This window comes from Metopolophium dirhodum, chromosome 1 (genome assembly GCF_019925205.1).
Source record: "Metopolophium dirhodum isolate CAU chromosome 1, ASM1992520v1, whole genome shotgun sequence".
NCBI lineage: Eukaryota > Metazoa > Arthropoda > Insecta > Hemiptera > Aphididae > Metopolophium > Metopolophium dirhodum.
In genome coordinates this window covers 143,475,408-143,500,403 of record NC_083560.1, presented here as the reverse complement: position 1 = coordinate 143,500,403, position 24,996 = coordinate 143,475,408, and the positions used below count along the sequence as shown (strand labels likewise).

Sequence of the window (24,996 nt, the reverse complement as noted above, 5' to 3'; positions counted from 1 at the left end):
AAAAGGTAATTCTGTTAACATAGACTTCCCATACAAATTCACACAATCGAGATATGTAATCCATGTGATCGGTTCATTTGCATTATAGTCCAATCCTTCGATATTTGGTATGTTTGCCTTAACATATCTTTTGGTTGATTGGCATATCCCGCCCCTAATTGATTTTTCGAAGAAAAGCAACATGTTATACTCTTTTAACCTTGATAATTTGACCTTGGTATACTTCAGCATACAGTCAAAAGTAAACCCGGGAGCAGTCATATAATGAGCAGGATCTAGTTCGAGCGTAGATGAACATAAGTCTCTAAAATTTTCGAACACATCGGCTAGTATGCTAACATCAGTTTTTAAATAAAGATCGCTATATTCACCTAAAGTCTTTATATCAAATGTATGCCATACATTTTTAGCATGTATATAATCTTCATCACTAATTTTCTCGTCTGTTAAAGAGTTATAAAATTCTAGCTTTGATGGCAGAAATGTATCATCTAATTTACTCCAATTATCGACATATTCATAAGGGAAGACTCCTTTTCGTGTAACTAAATCTAGTGCTTCCGCAGAAAATATTTTAAGAGTTTCTCTAAATCTCGACTTATCTTCAGATAAATTTTCCGCAAGTTTACTTAATGACTCGCTCATAAAACGGAATGTATCAACAAATTTTATACTAAATTTAGGTGCGATTTCCTTGCTGAAGGATATATATTTTTCTGATGAATTAGGAATAACGTGAATATTTTGATCATCGCAACCGAGCTCTCGAATTATGAAATGGCTATCGTACGATAAATTATGAAAGAAAATTGGAATGAATGATGGATTAGTTATTTGAAAATTACATTCGAGACAAAGACATTGTCTATATTTACCAGTAAAATGACAGTGATCTCGAACTTTAATTAAATTATTTTTTTTAAAATGTTTTGAACATTTTTCACATCTTTTAATTCTTTGAAAATGTTTTTCTTCTTTTTCAGTTAATTTACCCATTGGTGTAGCAGTTTCGTAAATTGTTTTGATATTATTTCCGATATCAATCATATTTTCCATAAATTTTTTTGCTGCATTTTCACCTCTATAAATAACCACCTTTCTAGGAATCTTCAACTGTTTTACTAACTCTTTTGGTATAATATCATAGTCGACTTTTACATAAAACCCATAACTCATAATTTCATGTAAATGTGTAATATATGTTTTTTTTTTTTACAACTCTGAATGAATTCATCAGGTTTTTTAGGAGTTAAAATACATTCGAAGTCTGCATAAATAACAATTGGTATCCTTTGAGTTTTTTTATAACTTTTAAAATAAATAAAATCATCATCTCCCTCTTCAAACATTATAGGTTTCCCTAATTGGTTCTTTCTACAATTATGTTGATGTTCAATCAATCCTTTCATACCCCAAAGTTTGCTTTTACACGGTTTGTTCCCAAAAGTAGTAAAACATCTTTTACATATAATTAGCTTAGTACAATTTTTAGTTTTCTGACTTCTAACGAATCTTGAAAAATTTTTTATATAACAGTAATGTGATGTTTCATCACTATTGAACAGAAAAAGATCGAAATGTTTTTTTCTTTCAGTATTACAAATATACAAAGGAAAAATATGTTTTTTATCATTTAAACTATAAATATTAATTGATACATCGTTTGTACGTTCAAATTTTTTCATCTGACTGATTGGTGTTGGAAAATCAATACATTTAAAATCTAAACCACTTTTTGTTTCTAACATTTTAAAATATTTCTTATTCAAATAAGTTTTATTCGATCGATTATCAAACTTAGATAGTATTGAATATTTAAAACATTTAGCATCGTTATTTTTTACATTTATAATTGCTCTTTTATCTTTTATATATTCAGGTAGATCTAGATACGTTCCTCCTCTGAGAGGATTCACTGTATTAATTCTCAATTGTAATACATCTATAGTTTTAAGGGACCACCCAGATCCTTTCGCTAAAAACTGGTCTTGTTCAGATAATAATTTATTGAACATTCCATTTAGTAATTTATTGAAATTGGATGAATTACATGCAAGTGTATTAGAAGTTTTGAAAGCTATGTCCCGAACTTCTTGAGTGAGTATTCTTTCGTATACGCTATCCACATGTAAATTAAATTGTATAGATGATTGTAAACATGATTCTTTTAACTTTAAAATTAATTTATCTCTAACATAGTTAAAAAAAAGCGTGTAATCTATAAAATTTAAAGTATTCTTAATCAAAAATGTTTTTGAACATTTCTTAAATCTCTCGATTTCAAATAAACCTTCGTCAGAAGATGACATCCGCTCGTGTTTTGTAACCGTTTTTCTTTTCATTATGAAACTGAAAAAATAGATTAAATAAAAAAAAACATAGGTAAAAGCAATCATAATATTGTAAATTTATTATAACATCAACTTCTTTTTTTTTAATTCTTATGCAAGCAATTCAGAATATTGTTTTCAAAATATAATAAAAGTATTAATTCTAAATTATTACAAAGAAAAAAAGAATTGGTTAATATAATAAGAAATTACTCAGATTCTAATTCTCTTAACCGATTGTTTAGTTCTGTTAACCGGCACTGAAGATCTGCTTTACATTCACTTGAATATTTTTCGAAACTATTATGTTCATTTATCAATTTATTTTTAAAAACTGTTTTTTTCTTAATACAATCATTAATTTTTGTAAATACTTTTTGAAATGCTTTCCGTTTCTCGATACAATAGCGTTTATTGTCACGCACCTGCTGTTCTACTTCTAGAATTCTGCTTTTAACTACGTTTATTTCTGAGTTCATGATTCTGAAAATTACATAGAATTTCAAAACTAACTGTTAATTGATACGTTTTTTTAAATCTAAACCACTTTTCCTAACATTTTTATTGCATTAGTTTTATTTGAACGATTATCAAACTTATCCAGAATTGATGATATAAAACATTTATTATTCTTCAACAGATATTATATACACAGGGATGATATATTTTATAATTTATGACAATATCATTCGATATATTTTTATAATATAAAATAATAAATAATAACAAAATAATTTATTTGTAAAAACAAATTTTATTTTTTGGAAAAACTGAATATTATCAATATTTGTCTAATTGTTCATACAACTCACTAAGACCTTTCTGTATATTTTTTTCACAAAGAAACGCTATATAATTTGAATTTTTATAATTATTTATCATCGTTTGTTTTTCTTCTTCTAATATTGCTCGTGTCGTTTTCAATCTCGCTTTCAGAATTTTTATATTTATTTCTCTCAAGTTTTTTCTGAAAGTGACTTTAATTTCATCCATGCCGAGGTTGTTTTCATCACGTTGTTGTAATATGGAGTTGATTTTTTCTAAGATAAGTGACGACTCCATTTTTTTTTTTTTGTTTTTTTGTTTTTTTTTATTCTAGAAAAATTGAATAGAAATAAAATAATGTACAATAATAATAATAATTTATTATTTTATTTTATATTTAACTCTTTTATATAAGAAAAAATTGTGTTAATCATAATTTACTAACATGTTTAACACTTAAAAGCTATGGTTCTCCTTGGGAAAATAATAATATTTCTGTTTTTACAACATATTTCCAAGTAAGGACTACTCTTTCTGCTAATTTCCCTACGACTCCGCCTCTACTTCTTAATTTGTTGACCACTAGACCAATTCCAGTGGCTTCTAAAAGTTCTATAGTCATCGGTAGTTTCGAAAGTTTGTATACACATTCATATATTTGTTCGTTGTCACAGGCCTCATCAGCTCTTACGATTTTTCTGGCGTAATGATTAATCACTCTGACTGACCTATATATATATATATATATATTTATATAAATGTTTCTTTATTAGGTTAGTTCACATATAAATGCTTATATTATTTTATGAAACCAAGTATAATATAAGCATTTATATCAAAATAAAAATTAACTATGATGGTAGATCGTGTATAAATTATAGTTTTCAATGATTATATTTAGTTTGCAGAAACTAACGAATAATTTAATAATAACGTAAATGAAAAAAACAATACTATATTATAAACTATAAAAAAGAAAATTACATTGAATACCTATATACATAAATATAAACTTATAATATTATTACTAATTATTCATAACAAATTTAAAAAAAAAAATTTTAACCTGATCTAAATCTTTCGCGCTTAGATTCTGCTGTTGTAATAAAATCTAACCTTTTACCGAAACATTGTTCTCGCTTACGAAAATTTGTAACATATAAATCACTATATTTTTTACATATATCCATTTTTTCTTCTCTTAATAAAACTAATTTTGCGTTTAAATCTTTTATATAAGAAAAATTTGGGTTAGAGTTTGTTCTACTTAAATAAATAATGAATTTCAGGTTTTTAATTTTTTTTTTGAGATCTTTATATTCATATCTTTCTTTAATCTTATTTTCATCAATCATCTTCGTTAAGGTTACAATTTGTTGTCCATAATATTGAATTTGTTCATTACAAAAATCATATGAATACCAAAAGTTCATTATCTGTAATTTTTGACTAAATACATTAGTATAAAATATAAAATATTATATAAATCTAATTATTTAAAGCGATTATTTATAAAACAACGAATGTACGTATATACGTATATATAATAATAACTAATTATATTATTCAAAGCTAAATAAAAAACCTTTAAAAATTAGACAATATAGCATTTATATCATAAAAAATAAAATTTTAGTTGCTAGTGAAGCTACGTCACACGATAATAGAAAAAAACGTGATAGTTTATATGTTAGTTAATAGTAGATAGGGCGATTGTAACTATCGTAGAGTTCGTACGGTAACATTACGTTGTCACGAAAGCAACTACGTGTTTACTATCAACGTGCGACAGCAGCTTTCGAATAATCTTAACGTAAAAGCAATAAAAAAAACATTATAGAAAAAATAATTTAAATTTATATATGTGTATAATATACGTTTTAGGATATATTTTATACAGTCATTAAACATTATTGAATATTTTAATATAATAAAAAAAATTTTTTATATTAAAACATTTTACGTAAGATAATATTACACGTGTAATACAACAATCACGTTATCTATAAAAAATATTTATAATCAACTATAGTATTTTAACATTGATAAAAACAAGGTATCGTGCAACAACTACTAGATAACGGTATCTATAGTTATTATCATGAAAGAGATTGACTATTAAAGATTTTTGAGGTTAGGTAATAATTATCAATATTATTGATGAATGATAAGCCCGATGTTCTATCTTATCTATGTAAATCTATGATAGTATGGTACATCAGTCATCTTCTATACTGTGTACGTGGTGTAATTCATTTTAGTATTATTACTCTATGGTGTAATTATAACGTATTAGTTTATTATTAGTATGGTACATCAGTAAGTTATCTTCTATACTGTGGACGTGGTGTAATTATAACGTATTATTGTTACTTGATCATAACTTAACAAAAAAAAAGAAAACAGCTTATATTATAGTAGTGACTAAAAGTGAGAGTTGAGAAACCGTCTTTCAACTACTTCTATTTTAATGTTTTTATTTTAAATAATCTATGAAAAAAAATCTTTAAGTCTAAACACTCAATACCCATAGTAATATTATAAAACTGTATTATCATTACAACAATAAATTGTTATTATTCTATTTTATTTTTTAAAAAAAAAGAAGTATGATGTTAAATTAAATAATAACAATAAAAAAAAAAATAGTACTTACATAGCTTGTAGAAATTGAGGTACTTTTTCTAAGTATGATGGCTGGTCTATTTGTTAGAGTTGTTTTGACAATCTTTTGACTGCCCGTTGAAGATGTTTGGTAAACTGCTGGCTGGCTGTTGTTTTGGCGAAGAAGACTGTTCTGCTGCTGGCTGCTCTTGGAACTGCTGTTGCTTGAACTGATGACGATAAGCTAAGAAATTCTGGGTTTTATACCCGAAAATAACCCTCTCTTCTCTCATTAGAATTTTTTGTGATGGATTTAAACATTTCAACTTATTTTACATCCTGTTTTAATATTATAATGGCATTGACATTAAGTAAATGTGAAAACATTTGACTGAGCAGGTTATATTAGCAGCAATTTAGATTCATATAATATAATTGGTTTTTGAGAATGAATGTATACATTCTAAGCATTGACATTTAGTAAATGTGAAAACATTTGGCTGGACAGGTTATGTTAGCAACAATTAAAATTCATATAATGTAATTGGTTTTTGAGAATGAATGTATACATTCTAATTTATTTTAAATCCTGTTTGTAATAATTTAAATTCATGTAATGTAATTTGCTGTTGTATATGAACATGTTTCAGCACCCATCTAAGGTAAGGTTATTGTAGAAATTTATTCAAGGAGGGTATTGACCATGGTAAAAGGTGAATGTCATAAACATTTGGCTGGGATAGGTTATGTTAGCGTCAATTTAAAGTCATGTAATGTGATTTTGCTGTTGTACCTGAATGTTCATGTTTTAGCAGGTTTCTATAATGTAAGGCTATGACCATTTGTATACTTAATTATTGAAGTAGTGGTAAAAATCTGTGTATAAAAGACAGAGGGAATTCTCTAATATTCACCAGTCTTCAAGATTTCATCCCAGGACAAGAAGCTCAGTTCAACAGAAATACTACCAAAATAAAATGTCGTACCGTACAATTGCTTCAACTGATTCAGAGGTTAGTAACTACTTAGTAAATATCTTATAACCATAGAAAATTGGAGGCCGGTCGTAACACCACTCAACGCTATGGTTATAATTCTTAAAATAATATTAAATGACTGATTATAACATAGTATATTGGAAGTGCGTCGTAACATTACTCAACGCTTTGGGTATAATTCTTGGGACATAGAAAAAATATATAATGGAAAAAAAACAGTAAAAAATAATATACTATGTTTTATGTTTCACAGAATGAACATTTTAGCGAATCAATTGATATAAGACCGTCTTTTTCAAAAACAAAACCTGGATCAAAACGTTCTGCAGAAAAAACAAGTGTTAAAAAACCTATGAAAAAGAAGCAGAATAAAATGGTAATAAAAATAATATTTTTTCCTAATGATAGCATAAATAATTTATTTTTTTTATAGAATGCATCATACAGAGATAATATCAGCGAACGCTTGAGATCAGAAGATTTTGATGTTGAAGTATTTAATTCGCTAACATTCAGACAAGGAGATGGCGTTGTGACAATAAAGACGCCTTTTGAAGAAAAAGGAAAGGATCTTTGGGTGCTAAGTCATTATAAGGTTACTAACATCGAGAATGTGCCAGTAAAGGACAGGTAAATACATTGGTTTAAATTTAATAACTATTGCTGAATCTGTTTTTTTTTTTACTGATTTTATTTACTTCTTTTGTTTTTAAATAAAATAATTTGTTGTAATAGATGGAAGTTCAGTGAAGCTACTGTTAGATTGTACACGACCGACGAATCAAAAGATCAAACACTTCATACTGGTCTTAATGAGACAATGCAAATTATATTTGATAAATTACTAACCGATCCAAAGCGTCAAACTATTAAAAGCAAGACGGTTGTTTGATTATTATACGGAAAAATGAGTTTCATTTAATAAAACAAAATATTATTATACATGTATGTTTTTATTTGTTCAATACTCAAAGGTCTTGGAAAACATAAACCTATAAACTATATAGTATGCCTGAGAAAAAAATGTCTAATTGAAACATTGCTATCAATTCTGTACTATCAAAATTTAATCTACTTATTTACTGAAAACATAAAATTTGAAACTAAAACGCATTAAAACTATTCTTTATGATTAAAGGTGACATGTAATTTAAGAAAAAAAAAGCAAGTTTATTATTGAATAAAAAAGTTTTTATTTTTTTAAATAAATAATTATTAAACATATTTATATATTTTATATTATTAGATCTTGTAAAATCATATCGGACAATGTGTTAAAATGAAATTGTAATATTTCATATAAAAATGATGTGTCATCGTTCTGTAAATGATTATAATAATTAAAATCATAGTTTTGAATATATTGGTTGGTAAATTCGTTCCTTTGGCAAGTGGATGGCAGACCACGGACATCATTTTTAATTAGGTCATATGCAGTGTTGAAAGTAATTTGATAATTTGCTAAACGTTTTTGCTTGTCTACCACATACAAATCAATCAAATTCTGTAATTGACGAAGCCGGTACAAATCTACGTGTGTCAAGGTAATATATTCCTCGTTTAGATGTAGGGTAATTGAACTCTGTTTAACATTAATTGAATATGAAAAGGAATCGGTAATCTTTACACGCCTCACCCTGGTATTTAGGTTATTGATAATTGATTTGTAATTAGATTCAGACATTAGTGTGAACCATTCTTCTAAACTTAATGTAATAATTTTCTTTGAAAGTTATGTGTAATACTTTTCTTGTTAAAAGCTCGGATGTCGAATGTAGATTTACAGACAATTATTGGTGGACTCATAATGAAGTTTTTTTTTGCTAAAAAAGTACACAATAAAAAGTAGGATATAACTGTTAGGAGTTATACATTGGACTGTTAGTTTTTTCCTTTGCAGTCATATTATATACTAAAAACTCTGATAAAAAAAAAAATGCAAAAAATGTGAACGTACAGTTAGCGAATTAGTGCATACTAGAGAGGGAATTTACATATACTTACTAACCTGATACCTGAAAAACATTTTAAATTATTATATACGCACTAACCCGCTAGGCTATACGTCCACAAGATATTAAATCGAATAATAAAACATTTAAGATAAAACATTCAATTTTTTTTTATTTTTTTTTTTTATTCAATACAGCAAATATTATAAACAGTATATTATATAAAAAAAAACATGATTTAACAAATGGTGTCGTACGAACCGGTTTCACAATTACAAATAACTTCGGTTTTACAATATTTACTTAAGACTTTTTGAACAAACTGATTACCTTTCATTAATAATACATATAAACATTTTGGTGAGAATCGGGTATGTTCTATAAAACAATTATCATCGATTTCAAAACTATGTAGAATTACTCCACACCAATGACATTGAACTGCGTCATCGAGATTGATATAGTAAAATCCGCATTCTGAGAGCTTGTACTTATTCTGACCGGTATTTGGAGGAAAACTTTTAAAAGATCGTAACCTAGATACAAATGCAGAGAATTCTGGATACGCTGGCGTTGAATTGAATCGTATTTGATCGACCAATGACTGGACATCGTTTGCGCATTTTTGAAAATTCATTTTTGAAGAAATTAAATAACTTATACAATTTAATAAAACTTTGAGAAAATAAAGAAAAATGAGACACGACTTGAGTGAACGATGGATCATTAGTAACTGAATATGAAAAAAATAATCAGCAATCAGCTTAAAATTATTGTAAATAATAAATAATGTTTTTATCATTATTAAAAAAATCAGTGTAACCAACATGAGTAAAAATGAAATACAGCACATTTTTTCGAGGTAAAATTTACTAACAATCAGTGTGAAATGTGTTACACGGTAAATCTGAGTGCTCCAAGGGGGACATTCCCTCTTGAAAAAAAATTTTTACCGTGGAAAAGCTGGCTGTGAACATACAAATATATACTACTCGATTTGTTTTTTTTTTAAGGAGTCGATGATTTGACAACTGATGATATTTCATGTATACGCAGAGGAATTTATATGGCCAGAAGAAAGATATTACCAACTCTACCAAAAAATATACAAGAAGTACATGAAACAATCGAATTGTTAAACATAACAACTATTCAAGGTGAACCATTTATACTAATTAATTATAGAATAAATAATATCATCATGTTTTCGTGTAGGTACTAGTAACTTACAAGCATTAAACTTAGTCAAAGAAATATTCGTAGACGGTACATTCCGTTGTAGTACAAAATATTACTTACAGTTATTTACTATTCATGGTATGTTGAATGACTATTATATTCCTCTTGCTTTTTTTTTACTCAACAGTAAAGAATGTAACGCTTATGAAAATGGATTTAGAGGCTTAATTAACGAATGTTCCAAAATTGATTTAAATTTTAATCCTGAAGTAATTCACGTTGATTTTGAATCTTCTATTCATAAAGCAGCTAATATAATTTGGCCATTAATAAAAATACTAGGATATCATTTTCATTTGGGCCAATAATGGTGGCGTAAGATCTAAGAACTTGGATTGACCTCAGAGTACAATAATAAATCCAGTGAAGTAGGATCATTTTTAAAATATATTTTCGGATTGCCTTATCTAAATCCTGATATGGTAGGGGAATTCTATGCTTATGAGTTATTCAGCCTTTAAATGAAAATCTCAGAAAATTTACTGATTATTTAATTGATTACTATATTGATTCAAATTCACATTTTCCACCTGAAATGAGCAGCCGTAGCAGCGTACTACTAATGCTTGCGAAAGCTATCATTCGAAATTTAACTCTTTTTTCTACACATCGCATCCCAATATTCATCAATTTCTAAATATTTTAAAACAATGTCAAACAGATACATACATCAAAATAACGTCAAGTCATAATTTAATACCTGTTAAACGCAGAGCAAAGTATTTGAAAAAACAGGAATTTATTGATAAACAAATAAACAATTTAAATAATAAAATTATAACCACTTTACAGTACGTTAAAACTATTTCACTTAAAAATCCTTTTTTTAAATTACGTATTCACTAACTAGAAATGTATTATTTAAATTATTTATTTCTACATATTTGGACTTAATTTTATTAGTTTTTGTATTATTATTATTTTATAACACTGATTAGAAATGTATTATTTAAATTATTTAATAATTAAAAAATAATTACTAGTTATGACTATTCGTTTTCCAATATATCAATCTTAGAACTACGAATGTATTCAATAGTCATTACTAAAATCATATTAAAATATTGAGAAATTTAATGAGTAATTTAATAATTTTACCTATCCGACTTGTGGACGCAATCGACATACTGAAAAGGTATAAAAGGTTGAAACGGACGCAATCGGATGACGCCCCCTGGGAAAGGGTAGGTAGTCTGCTTTCGTGTAAAAATGTTTTAAAGCATAAGACTTGCCATGGTTGTCGAGGAGAAGCTCTATACCGCAGTAAGTCCGTATTTCTCGCATCATGGGTTAACTGTATGCCAAACATAAACTTTGAAGTATTTTTAAAAAATAACCATCGTACCTACAGCTATAAAAAATATGTCCCTGTAAAGGGTAGATACTCTGCTATTTTCATTTTCATTTTTATGTAAATAAAAAGGTTCAATATATTTATAACAAAGATGTAGAATATACACACAATATTATTGAATATTATAATGTTATAATTAATGTTGATTGAAATAATCGTTTGGAATTAATAAGGAAACACTAAGGATTTTATTAAAATTAAATTTATTGATGTATATAGTAAAGTTATTTACATTGTTTTCATAGGTTAATATTAATTTTCTTTTGTACGCCCTTTGGAGTTTGGTAACTGGTTTTAATGGCTGAAACTTTCCGTTATTAAATTGGCTGCGGTATGGTATGACACTCTTCCGTTTGTATTTATACGCAGAATTTTCGAACTGTGACGGGAAAAAGACGTATACGTTGTCACCCTCAATCCGGTCCACAATACTTGCATAATAAGGACCTTTGTCCGTTGCGAGCACAGCGTCACCAGTAACTGGATGCTATTATTAAATAAATTCCATGTAAGGCTAACTAATAATTTTCTGGAGTCACCGTTCGTCACGCCAATTGCTTCAACTACAAAGTACAAAACAATTTGTTACCTATTCATGTTGCTCGCATTCCAATACTTCAGGCTTATTAGTACATGTTGATGGGTTATCTTCTGCCACGCCGCGTATGACTTCCTCATCCTTACACGTGGCTCCTGCATTATACAATACTTTCCTACGAGTGTGTATTGTAGTAAGCAAGTTACTACTTAATAATAAAACAAATCCCACAGGTACATAATTATACTATACTATAATTTAGATACTGTAATTTGGCATATATCGGATAATAGAAACGGAAATAAGGGTTGTTTCTGTTTAGTAAATAATATTACATTATTATTTCTTGTTAAGAAACGCACTGAACAATATAATTGCTCTGTATACCACAATGTACAAAATATAAAAATATGAAACAGTAGAATGATTATTTTTAGTACAACGCTGTACGTGACGATATTCAATATAAAAAATATAAAAAATGATTATCTCAAATCGAATACACAGAATTATACTGGAAGTCATAAAAGGCGTGGGCTGGAACGATGTTCACACAAACCACATCCGTGAGCCGAGATACAGTATCTATAGGCAAGGGGTACGGGGAACTTCATATAAAAGGGAGCCCGAATCGGCCTGTTTTCAGACGTGTACTACCACCCATTAGTGCAAGCACCTTCACGCCACTCTGTACAACATTATTTTGGACTTAGAAAATTATCGAACAATATAATAAAATTCACAATAAACAACAACTGTCTTTTATTTATTCATCAACCACGACTTCAACATCAAATAAAGTGTCTGCGACCTGCATCTATAATATCTTGGCAGCCACTTATCTACTATTAGTACTACGATAGTAGGTACCAAGCTTCCGAGTATATTACAGTGTTAAACATTCACTATCATGCGTGTCTTCTGGTTGTCTTCTTTTTTTATTATTTGAATGACACTGATTGACAACCTCGTCAGAAACCGCTTGACTGCATGTGTCTAAATCACCATCATTTTCGTTCCCACGTTGATTTGTGTTTGTACAAATATCAGTTTCCCATTGACCGTCATTAGCAGATAGGATCTGATCCTTTAAAATAATTGTATTATAGTTTAGAATACATAATACAATACCAGTGGCGCAATTATCGGGAGTGTTGGGTGTGCAGTTAACAGGATACTGATACGCGAGATCATACCAATAAGTAGTGATATATTAAATAAAAGTTTATGATTAATAAACCTAGAGGAGTTTGAAAATAGTCCTACTACTGGCACAATTTGTCAAGGTTTACGAAGTAATAGAAATACTATTCACACCGAATGTATACAACCGAAAAGAATAGTCAAAGCTAAGAAAATGACAGGCGGTACCGATATGAAACCGATAAGCGCGTTAGACGCAATAAAATTAATTCCTAACTATTCAGGACAATCCGAAATATATCCATTTTTAAATGCATGCGAAGTAATTATAAGTACGGTAGACTCAGAACAGCACCCTTTCATGTTAAAAATGATAGTAGCTACTAAACTATGAGACAGAGCTTTTAACGTAACCAGATGTTAGGAAATTATAGAATGGGGCGATATGTAAAAAATATTGTTAGACGCATTCGACACTCCCTACGGAGCAGCTAACTTACAAATCGAATTAAACATAGTAAAAACAAAACATAATGAAACCATATGCGCGTACAATAATAGAGTAAAGGAAATATATAAGAAACTATGTAACACAGTAGCCATAGACAAAACACCCACCGAAGCAAAAATATTACGTGACAATATTAGGGAACAAGCGTTAGTCAGTTATATAAACGGTTTAAGCGACCAAATAAAATTCGAAGTAAAAACAAAAAATCCTACTACTCTCGAACAAGCATGCAAATCGCGTTAATTACAGAAAAAAATATTCGTACATATAATGATGTACACGACATTTTCCGCGCAAATAATACGTATAGCAATAGAAATACGCATCAAAATAGACAATTTAACAATAATAATCAAAACACAGCGTATAACTATCGTAATACCAATAATAACAATAATATAAACAATACCTACGGTAGGAATACTAATAGAAACCCAAATCCGAGGAACAACAATTTTAATATTAGGCGTTGTCATACGTGCAATCGCGAAGGACATTTTTCGTCACAGTGCCGAATAAACAATGTCGCGTATAATAGTAGACCACCCAATCAGAATAATTTCACACGTCCACCGACTAATTATAATGCAAGGAGCGAGTCATGCACTTACTGCAACAAACCGGGACACAATATAGCCGCCTGTTATAAAAAACAGAACGACGAGCGACGCAATAACAATTCGGGAAACGAGCGGACATCTCACGTGACTCCCGGAGCGCGTGCGATCAATCATATATCCGTGGATCCATCCGAGGTTGTTCCCCGTTATATTACTAGTTAAAAAGAAACTTGACACGAGTCAAATACCAAAATTTAGAATAGTCGTAGATTTTCGAGCTTTAAATAAAGTAACGATAAACGAGTACCACCCACTACCTAACATAACCGAAATATTAGATCAACTAGGGCAATGTAATCTATTCAGCATTATTGATCTTGCGTCGGGTTTTTACCAAGTAAAGTTAGATGAAAAAAGCAGAGAGCTTACAGCATTTTCGACTATCAAGGCCACTGGCATTTTAAGAAAATGGTAATGGGTCTTAAAACTTCTCCATGTTCGTTCCAACGCTTAATGAACAATGTAATGGCTGGTAAAGTGGGGATAAAATGTTTAGTGTATTTAGATGTATAAATGATAACTGGTCAACATTTGATATATCAGGTGTCGAATCAACGCTAATCGAATAATATGTTGAAGATTTTAATTCTTCTACTATAGTACTTATTACTTTTTCAGCCATAATTTTAATAAACTGTTCATAAGTAAAAATGACATATAGGATGTATTTCCTTTACCTGGATTTCCATAATTTAATATATGTTTTGATAAAAAGGGATCATACTCAGCAATAAGTTTCATTGCCATTATAAAATTGCCATTATTTTTGCCAGAAGATTCAAAACTGTCATCTCCACCTCTGAATGACAATCCATGACTAGACAATGATTTAATAACAGAACAAACTCTATTGAGCACATTGACCCAATAATCAGTCTCAGTTTGAAGTTTATATGTAAGTTGTGAGTCTACTCTTCCAAAATCTGAAGAACGATGCTTCATTTTAAATGTACACGTTTTATGCATAGTTGAATTTTCATGAGTATTTATTATTTGGATGTTTCCAGTCTGAAAATCCCTTACGTGAAAAATTTGATGTATTTCCAAACAAATAACATGGGATGCAGTATATTTTACCAGTACTAACTGAATAACTAAGATAGTCTCTTTGGCATGTTTTACCATTAATTAACGTTGTTTTAAATAAATCTTTACTGAGGTACCTATTATGAGATCTAAATTTTCCTTGACGTATATACTGGTATTGTGTTTTAGATTGTGATAAATCACTATCCAAGTTCTGTTTAAATCCGTTTCTGCAAATAAAATCTGTAGTCACCTCATTTAATATCCATAAAGCAAGATCATCACTAAAAAAAATTTCAAAAATAATCATTTTATTTTAACCCAAAATTCTAAATAAAATTGGTACCTATTTTGTTATGCAAATATTATTAATTTTCTTATTAATAACCTTAGGTACAATTCTTAATTTAATTAAGTTATTAAGTTATAACTTACTCTGGCATATCTGAAGAACTGGGCCCTTGTAAAATGTTCACTTCATTGGCAATTTGAGATTTTAAACATTCATTTCTATCATGCAATTCATTATTGGATTTACATTTCACTAAACATTGATCAGTAAGCGGTACATTCACACTTTTTACTGAATCAATAAATTCATTACTTGAACAGTTGAACAAACAAATAACCAATAAACATTATTAATTTTCTTATTAATAATCTTAGGTACAATTCTTAATTTAATAACTTACTCTGGCATATCTGAAGAACTGGGTCCTTGTAAAATGTTCACTTCATTGGCAATTTGAGATTCTAAACATTCATTTCTATCATGCAATTCATTAATGGATTTACATTTTACTAAAGATTGATCAGTAAATGGTAAACTTTTTACTGAATCAATAAATTCATTGCTTGAACGCCTTGAACAAACAAAATAATCAATAAACATTATTTTCTCAATTCTATAGCTTAAGTTAGGTTAGGTATTCTATTTTCTTCATAAAATACCTACCCAATATTATCGATGATTTCACTGGCAACAATATGAATGGTATGAACGGTGCCTATTTGTTGTACTCCTAAAAATAGGGTATATATTATTAATTTATGTTACCTATATTACAACTAATTTCCATTATAACTATTCTTATAGTGTGAATAGTACAACATGAAAAAAAATTTAAAACGTAAAGCGTTTATTGTCTAGAATATCTTAATATTATGTTCTTTAAAAAAAGGTTTATTCCTTTATCACCACGATCTAACCTCTTTTTTAATTTCGTACCAAGACCACAATACTGATAGCCTCAAACATGGGCTTCGAACGGGAGACTATTTATAATGGAGTTTACAAATCCTTTTCCAGTCTTGACTGACGTACTCTTACTAGTTGAACACGTCATCGAAAACTGATTATAAATTGGAAAATTCTAGAGTATTTATAAAAAAAAAAAAAATGGATTTGATTGAACAGTAAGATAAATTGAATGTTATAAATGTAGATGTTCATATGACAAAAAAACCATCAAGACACGGTCCGTTATTACCTGATACTATACGTGCTATACTAGTTGGTCTAAGGTTCAGGAAAAACAAATATTATGTATAAACTGATCACCTATGCGAACGGGTTGAGATTTGAAAATATTTATTTATACTCTAAAACCTTTGATCAAGAAAAATATGTTTTACTAAAAAAAATAATAGATGATATACAAGGTGCCAATTTTTTCATATTTACAAGAGCTGATAAGGTTATAAAACCAAACTTGACTAAGAAAAATTCTATTATTATTTTTGATGATGTAATATGTGGTCCGCAATCAGAATACTTCAGTATTGAAAGACATTCAGGTGCTAGATCTGTATTTTATTTAGCACAAACATATTCTAAAATATCAAAACAGTTAGTAAGAGATAACTCAAACTTTTTAATGATACTGAAACAAGATGATACTAATCTACGACATATATTCAACAATCATTCGTCAGCAGATATGGATTTCACAGAATTTCAGAAAATTTCTCATTTATGTTGGAATCACAGTGATTACGGGTTTCTAGTCATCGATAAAACCCGGGAAATGAATGATGGAAGATATAGATGTGGTTTCCAATGCTTCCATACGTTTATTAAAATAAAATAATTTGTATGTGTCCTCACACGTATATAATATATATGTATTATATATATATATATCCCGTAGCACTGTTATTATTTACATAGTGTTACCAGTAGTCGTACGATACAGTTATATTACATTTATTATTTACAATCAGCAAAGAAAAAGCTTTGTTGGAAAATTTAATAACATCAAAAAAAAATATTAAATGAAAAATAATGGAAATTAAACGTGGTGTTATAGATTCTGAAAACATTGGTGGCATATTTATATAATATAGGGTAAACCATACAGTTATTGGCAGGGGTATAGTTATCGGCGTACCAAACTTATTTTATTGATAAATAGTGCTGTGTTGGGTTTTAAAAAGATTTTTTATTTTTAAACAATTAGTCACACTGTTATATTTATATTTGCGTCAAAAGTAATCATTATCTTGTGACTGATAAGATATAACATTTTGTTCAAGAAGCGACGCTGAACAGCACGTCAAAAAAGGTAAGATTTTTCTTTAAATCGTAACAAGTACTGCTATGAAATTAAGCTTTTACTCATACACAAATTGTCGCAAACAGTTATATTCGGTTGATTCTGAATCTTAAGAACATTTACAGTTTAAAAATATAATTTAAAATGCACTCAAATTATTCATTTAAATAATAAAATAGGTGCCAATAACTATATTGAATATTTCAGATATTTTAGTTATTGGTATGAGGTGCCAATAATAGAATTTGTGTACATTTTTATGTAATATAACTATTGACATGTATATATTTTTTAAGTATTTAAATACATTTTCATTAATTAAGCGGTTATTCACAATGTTGGTAATTATTTTAAATGATTTATAGACAAAATGCCAAAAAAAACGAGCAATTTTGACAACATTGATGCAGCTATAAAGGCTATTCAGGATGATGGCATTTCACAAAAATCAGCTGCCAAAAAATTTGGTGTTTCTCGTTCTACCCTACAGTTCAGATTAAAAAACCCAGATAAACAAAACATTTCATGTGGACCTTCAACAGTCTTAACTACCAATGAAGAAGAGACACTAGTAAAATAGTTACTCGAATGCTCAAAGAAAGGATTTCCTAGGAGGCGTGAAGACTTACAAGACAGTGTCAAAAAATTTTTAGATGAACAAGAGAGGCCAAGTCCATTTAAAAATAACTTACCTGGTAATATGTATTAATTTAATACTTAGAATTGTAATATTGTTAAATAAAAACTTTTTTAATTTAGGGATTGGTTGGTATAAAGCTTTTTTAAGAAGACATCCAATATTATCAATAAGGACTAGCGAACATGTTACCAATGCAAGTGCAAATGTAAGTGAACATGATATCAAAAAAATGGTTCAATGATATTCATAGTTATCTGACAGAGGAAAATTTAGTTGACATTTTGAATGACGGCCGTAGAGTATTCAATGGGGATGAAACCGGGTTTTCACTTTGTCCCAAAACTAAATGTGTATTGGGCCCAAAGGGTCCAAAGACATTTATGAAGTAGCAAAAGGAAACGATAAAGTAAATATCACTGTAATGTTTCATTTAATGATGTTGGAGAGATGTGTCACCCTATGGTAATATTTCAATATAAAAGAGTTCCACAAAATATCTTGGATTCAATTCCTCCCAATTGGGGAGTTGGCCGGTCCGACACAGGATGGATGAAGTCTGAAATATTTTATGAGTATATATCAAACATCTTTTATCCATTTATTGTTGAAAGTGGTATCCAATTGCCTGTAATCCTTTTTGTTGATGTGCATAAAAGTCATTAAATCTATCATTTAAGTAAATTATGTTTGCAATTAAACATAATATTAATTGCTTTATATCCTAATGCAACGAGAATTTTGCAGCCAGCAGATGTTGCAGCATTTAGACTAATTAAAGCTGGCTGGAAAAAAGGTGTTTTTGATTGGCGCAATGAACATCCAGGTAACGCAGTAACTAAGAATGATTTTTCTCCAATTTTGGATAAAGTTTTGAAAAATACAGTAAGATCTGAAGTTTTAATAAACGGTTTTAGAGCTTGTGGACTTTTCCCTTGGAACGTAAAGAATATTGACTTTAAAAAGTGTTTGGGAAAAAATCCAAATACTGAAATAACTGCAGTAGTTAATAATGAAACTGATACTGGTATGCTAGATTACAAGCAATTTTCAGATATTGTTGGCACCGAAACAATTGACAAATTTAATATAAAAAATGTAATAACAAATGAGAGTTTACCTGAAGAGTTTTTTGTTTTGTATAGATTACATGAAAAGTTAAAAAATAACGATGGCACTATACATCAAGTTAGTAATGATGCTGAGCAATTATTTTCTGATAATAGCATGCCACCATCTTATGAAATCATTAGTACTACTTCCGACCAGATTCAATCACAAGAAAAATCTAAGAGTGACCCTACGCCAATCAATAATTTAGAACTTAGAAATTACAGAAAATCTAGTTGAAGTAAAAAAGTTAAGTATATCACCAATTGAATCTGTTCTTGTATGGCCACTAACACCAGAGCGTAAAGCTGGAAAAGCACCGGCTGCAACATTTTGTTTCGCAACGCAACATTTTGTTGCAAAATATATGTTGCGAAACAAAAGGAAACGCACCGACTGCAACAAAATGTTGAAATTGTTTTACTACAACAAGATTATTTCAGTACATGATTATCAGTTGTAGTAACAAGTGTTAAGTTTAAGTATTAAGTTATTAAGTATTTAGTTTAGTACAAGTGTTTAGTTTATTTCCCTACTCCAAATATGGATAAAGAAGTAGAGGTGAATATTATGTTGTGGCAATTTTTGGAGTTTTTGGAATTGGAAAATGATAAACAAAATAGATTTTGGGTTCATCCAATCAACCAAAAGAGAAATATTTCTGGTTTTATTCATGAACTAAGAAACGATCCAGAAAAATTTTATAACTACTGCCGAATGAATATTACAACCTTTTATGAGCTTTTGAGTCTAGTTGAAGACAGAATAAAGAAGTTGAATACAAATTTTAGGAGAAGTATTCCAGCTGAGGAAAGATTATTGATAACAATAAGGTAAGTTTTATAGATTATTTATTTTTGTACTTAATTTTTAAAATACAATATTTTGTATAGCAACATTAGGTATATGTTATATAATTTATCATGATACATTTTACATGTATGTATCATATTCGAAATTCGATTGATTTTGGTGTTGATTTCGGAATTCTTGTTGCTGGTTTTCTGTACTTGGAGGTCTAAAATGTATAGGTCCAATCGAAGGTGGTATCGCATATGACGCTGAAGTGTTATCACTAATGTTGGAGGGTGGTCCAGATGAACTGCTACTGTAAGCAGTATTCACAACAATGGGACATCTTGGATTCATCATTTCAAAATCCTCTTGACTATCGAGCATTGAGTTCAAAAGTTCCATCACTTTTGCTTTGAAATAACGCTGTTTTCTGGAGTTCAGCTTGTTAACATCAGGCACAAGGCTTTTAAAGAACGTTAATGTAGGATCCTCTAATTCTTGATTCTTTCTCTGAGATTGAACTTGAGCAGTGACCGTCTTAAGATATTCAGCCATAGGACCTGCGACGACTTCAGCAGCTGAAGACTTATTAGTTTTATTCTTTTTTGTTTCCTTTGACGAGGATGATGTCTGAGTGACGTATTGACTCTCAATATTATCTAATCCTGACTGAGACTCGAATTCTTCAGAAAGAAATTCGTTACCGTCCTCACTAACCCCTACCCCCAAATTTCTTACTTCTTCACTAACCTTCGCTGTATTAGGTGCAGAAATGTTACTTATAATTTTTCTTTGCGGTCCAGCGTAATTTGATAAAAACGACATTGCATCAGCCAAGTGCCACTTTTTCTTCTTAGCAGCAGACCCACTAGGAGCATTTTTTACTTCTCGAAGATATCTTGTGTAAGCTGTTCTTAAGGAATGCCATTTGGACTTACATTGAATAGCTAAAACCAAAATAACAATAATATTTTTAAAGTTCGAAAATTAAAATTTAATAATAATTAATATTTTATTTTATTTTAAAAATTTTAAAAATAAAATGATAATTTAATAAAGTTTATAAATTGAACTATATCCCTTTATTTCAGATTTCTTGCAACTGGCGATTGTTTTAAATTCATCCACTACAATATGCGCATTGGTGCTACGACAGCACGAGAAATAATAAATGAAACTTGCATAGCTATATGGGAAGTACTTTCTCCCATTTATTTAATGACTAACCCTACTCCAGAAAAGTGGCGAAATATTTCCGAAAAGTTTGAGAAATTATGGAACTATCCAAACGTTTGTGGCAGCGTGGATGGTAAACACATCCGTATTCAACAGCCATACCACGGAGGATCGGCTTATTACAATTATAAAAATTATAATTCAATAGTACTACAAGCAGTCGTTGATGCGGAGGGTAATTTTTTATTCGTAGACGTAGGAGAAGCGGGTAGACACAGTGATGGAGGTGTATTTGCTACTTCAAATTTCGGGAAGAATTTTATCGAGCAAACATTGAACTTGCCACAGCCACGAAAAATAGATCCCGCAAAAGAAATTGAATTTCCTTATGTATTTTTGGCAGATAGTGCTTATTCGTTGAATAAAAATATGATGAAACCTTTTGCTCGATCATCACTCACGTCAGACAAAAAAAAAATTTATAACTACAGACACTCAAGAGCTCGTCGGATTGTGGAATGTGCATTCGGAATGATGTCGAAAAAATTTCATATACTCCAACGGTCTATGTTAGTCCATCCTGATTTTGCAACAACAATAACTTTGGCTTGTTGTGTGTTACACAATATGATTAGAAAGAAAGAAGGAATAATTAATGATGTACACAGTGAAATGATAAATGTAGAAGAGTGTGACGTAAGCAGGGAACCGACAAGAGCAAGAGCTTCCCGAAATGCATATCAAGTTCGAGAAAATTTCGTTGATTATTTCGTTTCGCCAATTGGTTCAGTGTCATGGCAAGAGTATATGTCTAGACTTTAGACGTTCAAGATGTTTAAAAAAAAAATTATAAAACATTATAGCTATTGTTATAAGTTATTTTTATCACGTTAATATTTATAAATTCATAGTCTGTTTGTAACTAATATATAAATATATTTATATTATTATTATTTATTTATCACCACCACATCATTTTCCTCTTACTAAATAATGTACCTGTAATATTTAATTCTTGTCCAATTTCGCTCCACAATTGGTTTATGACGTCCTGGTTGTGATGTTCTTTTAAATTAAAATTATATATGGCGGGCCGAGCCTCAACAAGCACGAGCAGTCGATCCGCGTCAATATCCATACTTAAGTATAAGTATGAAAAAATATAAGTAAAATTGTTTTTACTATTTTAATATTTATTATAATATTAACACAATATAAACGTGTACTATGACTATGGGCGTTGCGAACAAACTGATGCAAGAGGTCTTCGGCAGCGCAACGGCACACTCGTGTTGCGATACGATGCGCAACGTTTCAAGACAGTATTGCACGCAGTGCGCACCAGTATCATTTGATTCTATAGAAAATGCGGAACGTGCAACATTGAACTACGTTGCGAGACGTTGCGCAACAAAATGTTGCAGCCGGTGCGTTTCCAGCTTAAGGGTACAAGAATTACTGAAAGAGTGCCTTTTGTAATATCATCGCATAAATGGCAAACATTATATGAAGAAAAAGATAAAAAAAAAGAACAGCCGAAGAGGAGAAGAACGATAGAAAAAAGAAAAGACTTGAAAATATACAAGGGAAAAAAATCAAAAGTGCCTAAAAACAACCTTAAAAAGTCAAATATTGTGAGAGATATTTTCCAAGCCTCTACATCAAAAAATATACAGCCTGAAAGACATTTAAGTGAAATGTTAGCCCAGCCGTTAACTATAATTGAATCTTCAGACCAAGAGGATGGTACTGTTAATGAAATCAACGAGTCAAGTTTAAGACCAGATGTTTTGTATAAAACTACGGGTCTTTACTTTGCATGTGCTAATAATTGTAATGACATAGACAATGGTCTGGAATGTATGTTTTGCAACAAATTATATCATCTAAAATGTTTAGATCCAAAAGAGTACTGCTGCTTGGGATCTGATGATGTTCTATACATTTGTTTTAAGTGCCAAACAAATTTTAACAAATGATCTCTAAACTTTAAGACTGATTTCTAATTAAAATTACCAAAGATATGAACCTTTTAAGTTTTTAAATTGTTATTAAAGTTTTTTAAGTATAACTTTGTATTGTATCACTAAAGCTATACAATTTTAAATGTAAGTCTTGATGTTTTGTTTTTATTTTGTGAAGTAGGCTTATTTCATGTGTATTGGGTACTAATATTTTTTTATTTGTAGTACCTGTTGTTAATTTTTTTTAAAAAAGTGTTTATTCCTATTTATAATAATTTTAATATTCTAATGTTTATAAATGTTGTTTTTTCTTTTATAAGGGAATGTTACTTATTTTTATTTAATAGAAGTTATGAACATTTATTTTACTACTGTGAATTAAAAAGATAAATGTTATAATAAATTGTTTCAAGTTAGGAACATGAAATGGTAATTTTGTATACCTATTTATTAAAATTTTTCCTACAATTATGTGTAAATTAGTAGTACTTTTACAATTTAGGTAACATTAATATATTAAAAAATGATTATTTAGGTACCTACCTACTTAGGGAAGTATGAGGTCACTAATTTTGTAAGCGAAAAAAAAAGGTGCCAATAACTATAACATATAGTGCCAATCCCAGAATCAAGGTGCCAATAACTGTATTTTTACACAATTTTTAAAAAGAACAATAATTTAAAAATAAGTATTAAACCTACACAAATTGTGATAGCAAAATTGGAAAGATTACAACATTTTCTATTGGTAGCAACTGATGAAAGATGTTCAACCATGGTACCAGATTAAAACCGGTTTTTTTTTTTAAGAGGCCGTCGTGGTAAAAGTGAAATGTATGCAACGCTCAAGAGATGGCGTTGTGCGCCGTCGCGGCAGGCCGTAACCACGCCCATCGTCTACGCGACTGGGTCCGTGCGTCGTAATCGCGGGAGAGGTTCATTATTATTTCACGAGCGGCCGTTTTGAGCGTTTCGCGTCAAATGTCAATGCAGTAGACAGCCTGCTATTACGTACCTACTTGCGTGCGTAAATTGTATTACTTATTACTATTGTTTTTCTCATGTACTGTCGCGCGGCGCGCTTGCTCTAACACACAATTCGCTATCTATTTATTAATTAAAGCTTATGTTGTAGTCTTATTTGATGAAATATTTTGACTAATAAACAAAGCGTAGTGCGTACAAACCTAACTCCATTATATACAACATAACTCGATTTATATTAATTATAACCTAATTACTTTTTGAAATAGGTACATGTAAAATAATAAATTCATTACGATTTACGATTAAATAGATTTTTTAGTAAATTTATTGCATCGTTTAAGTAATAACTTATAGGTGACCTGAAGTACTTATCGTACCTCGTACGATAGTTTAATCTCATATAGGTATATTGTATATACATTATACGTATAACCTATTAGGTACCTAACGTTTTAAATAATTTTGAATACTAGATAATATTATGTATTGATGTATTTACTTATTTTATTTTTAAACATATAATAATATAAGAAGTTGAGTATTGTACACAATATCTATTAAATGAAGGATATGGGGAATTATTCATATATTATTATTTAATCATTATTAAAATTTTCAATTCTACTTATGCAAAAACAAAACATTTAAAAATAATTCTAACTTTAAACAATTATAAAAAAAAAAAATTATAA

The 24,996-nt window shown here is 29.4% G+C and overlaps 3 protein-coding genes and 1 pseudogene across 3 annotated transcripts; 1 reads left to right on the top strand and 3 right to left on the bottom strand.

Moving 5' to 3' along the window:
• Positions 1 to 979: 979 nt before the first annotated feature.
• On the bottom strand, positions 980 to 2,343 carry LOC132937012 (uncharacterized). Its single transcript, XM_061003837.1, has one exon. It carries the CDS (start codon positions 2,340 to 2,342, stop codon positions 1,173 to 1,175), a length of 1,170 nt encoding a protein of 389 aa, XP_060859820.1. The 5' UTR covers position 2,343; the 3' UTR covers positions 980 to 1,172.
• A 3,106-nt stretch (positions 2,344 to 5,449) lies between these two features.
• LOC132934876 (uncharacterized) lies at positions 5,450 to 7,639 on the top strand. Its single transcript, XM_061001267.1, has 4 exons — positions 5,450 to 6,712; positions 6,951 to 7,073; positions 7,131 to 7,327; positions 7,433 to 7,639. Exons 1-4 carry the CDS (start codon positions 6,677 to 6,679, stop codon positions 7,587 to 7,589), a joined length of 513 nt encoding a protein of 170 aa, XP_060857250.1. The 5' UTR covers positions 5,450 to 6,676; the 3' UTR covers positions 7,590 to 7,639.
• Positions 7,640 to 14,992: 7,353 nt separating this feature from the next.
• Positions 14,993 to 16,106, bottom strand: LOC132934360 (uncharacterized; annotated as a pseudogene).
• Positions 16,107 to 20,315: 4,209 nt separating this feature from the next.
• On the bottom strand, positions 20,316 to 22,491 carry LOC132933022 (uncharacterized). Its single transcript, XM_060999360.1, has 2 exons — positions 22,353 to 22,491; positions 20,316 to 21,124 (listed from the first exon to the last, which is right to left on the bottom strand). The coding sequence occupies exons 1-2, from the start codon at positions 22,489 to 22,491 to the stop codon at positions 20,316 to 20,318; spliced, it is 948 nt and encodes a 315-aa protein (XP_060855343.1).
• Positions 22,492 to 24,996: the final 2,505 nt, after the last annotated feature.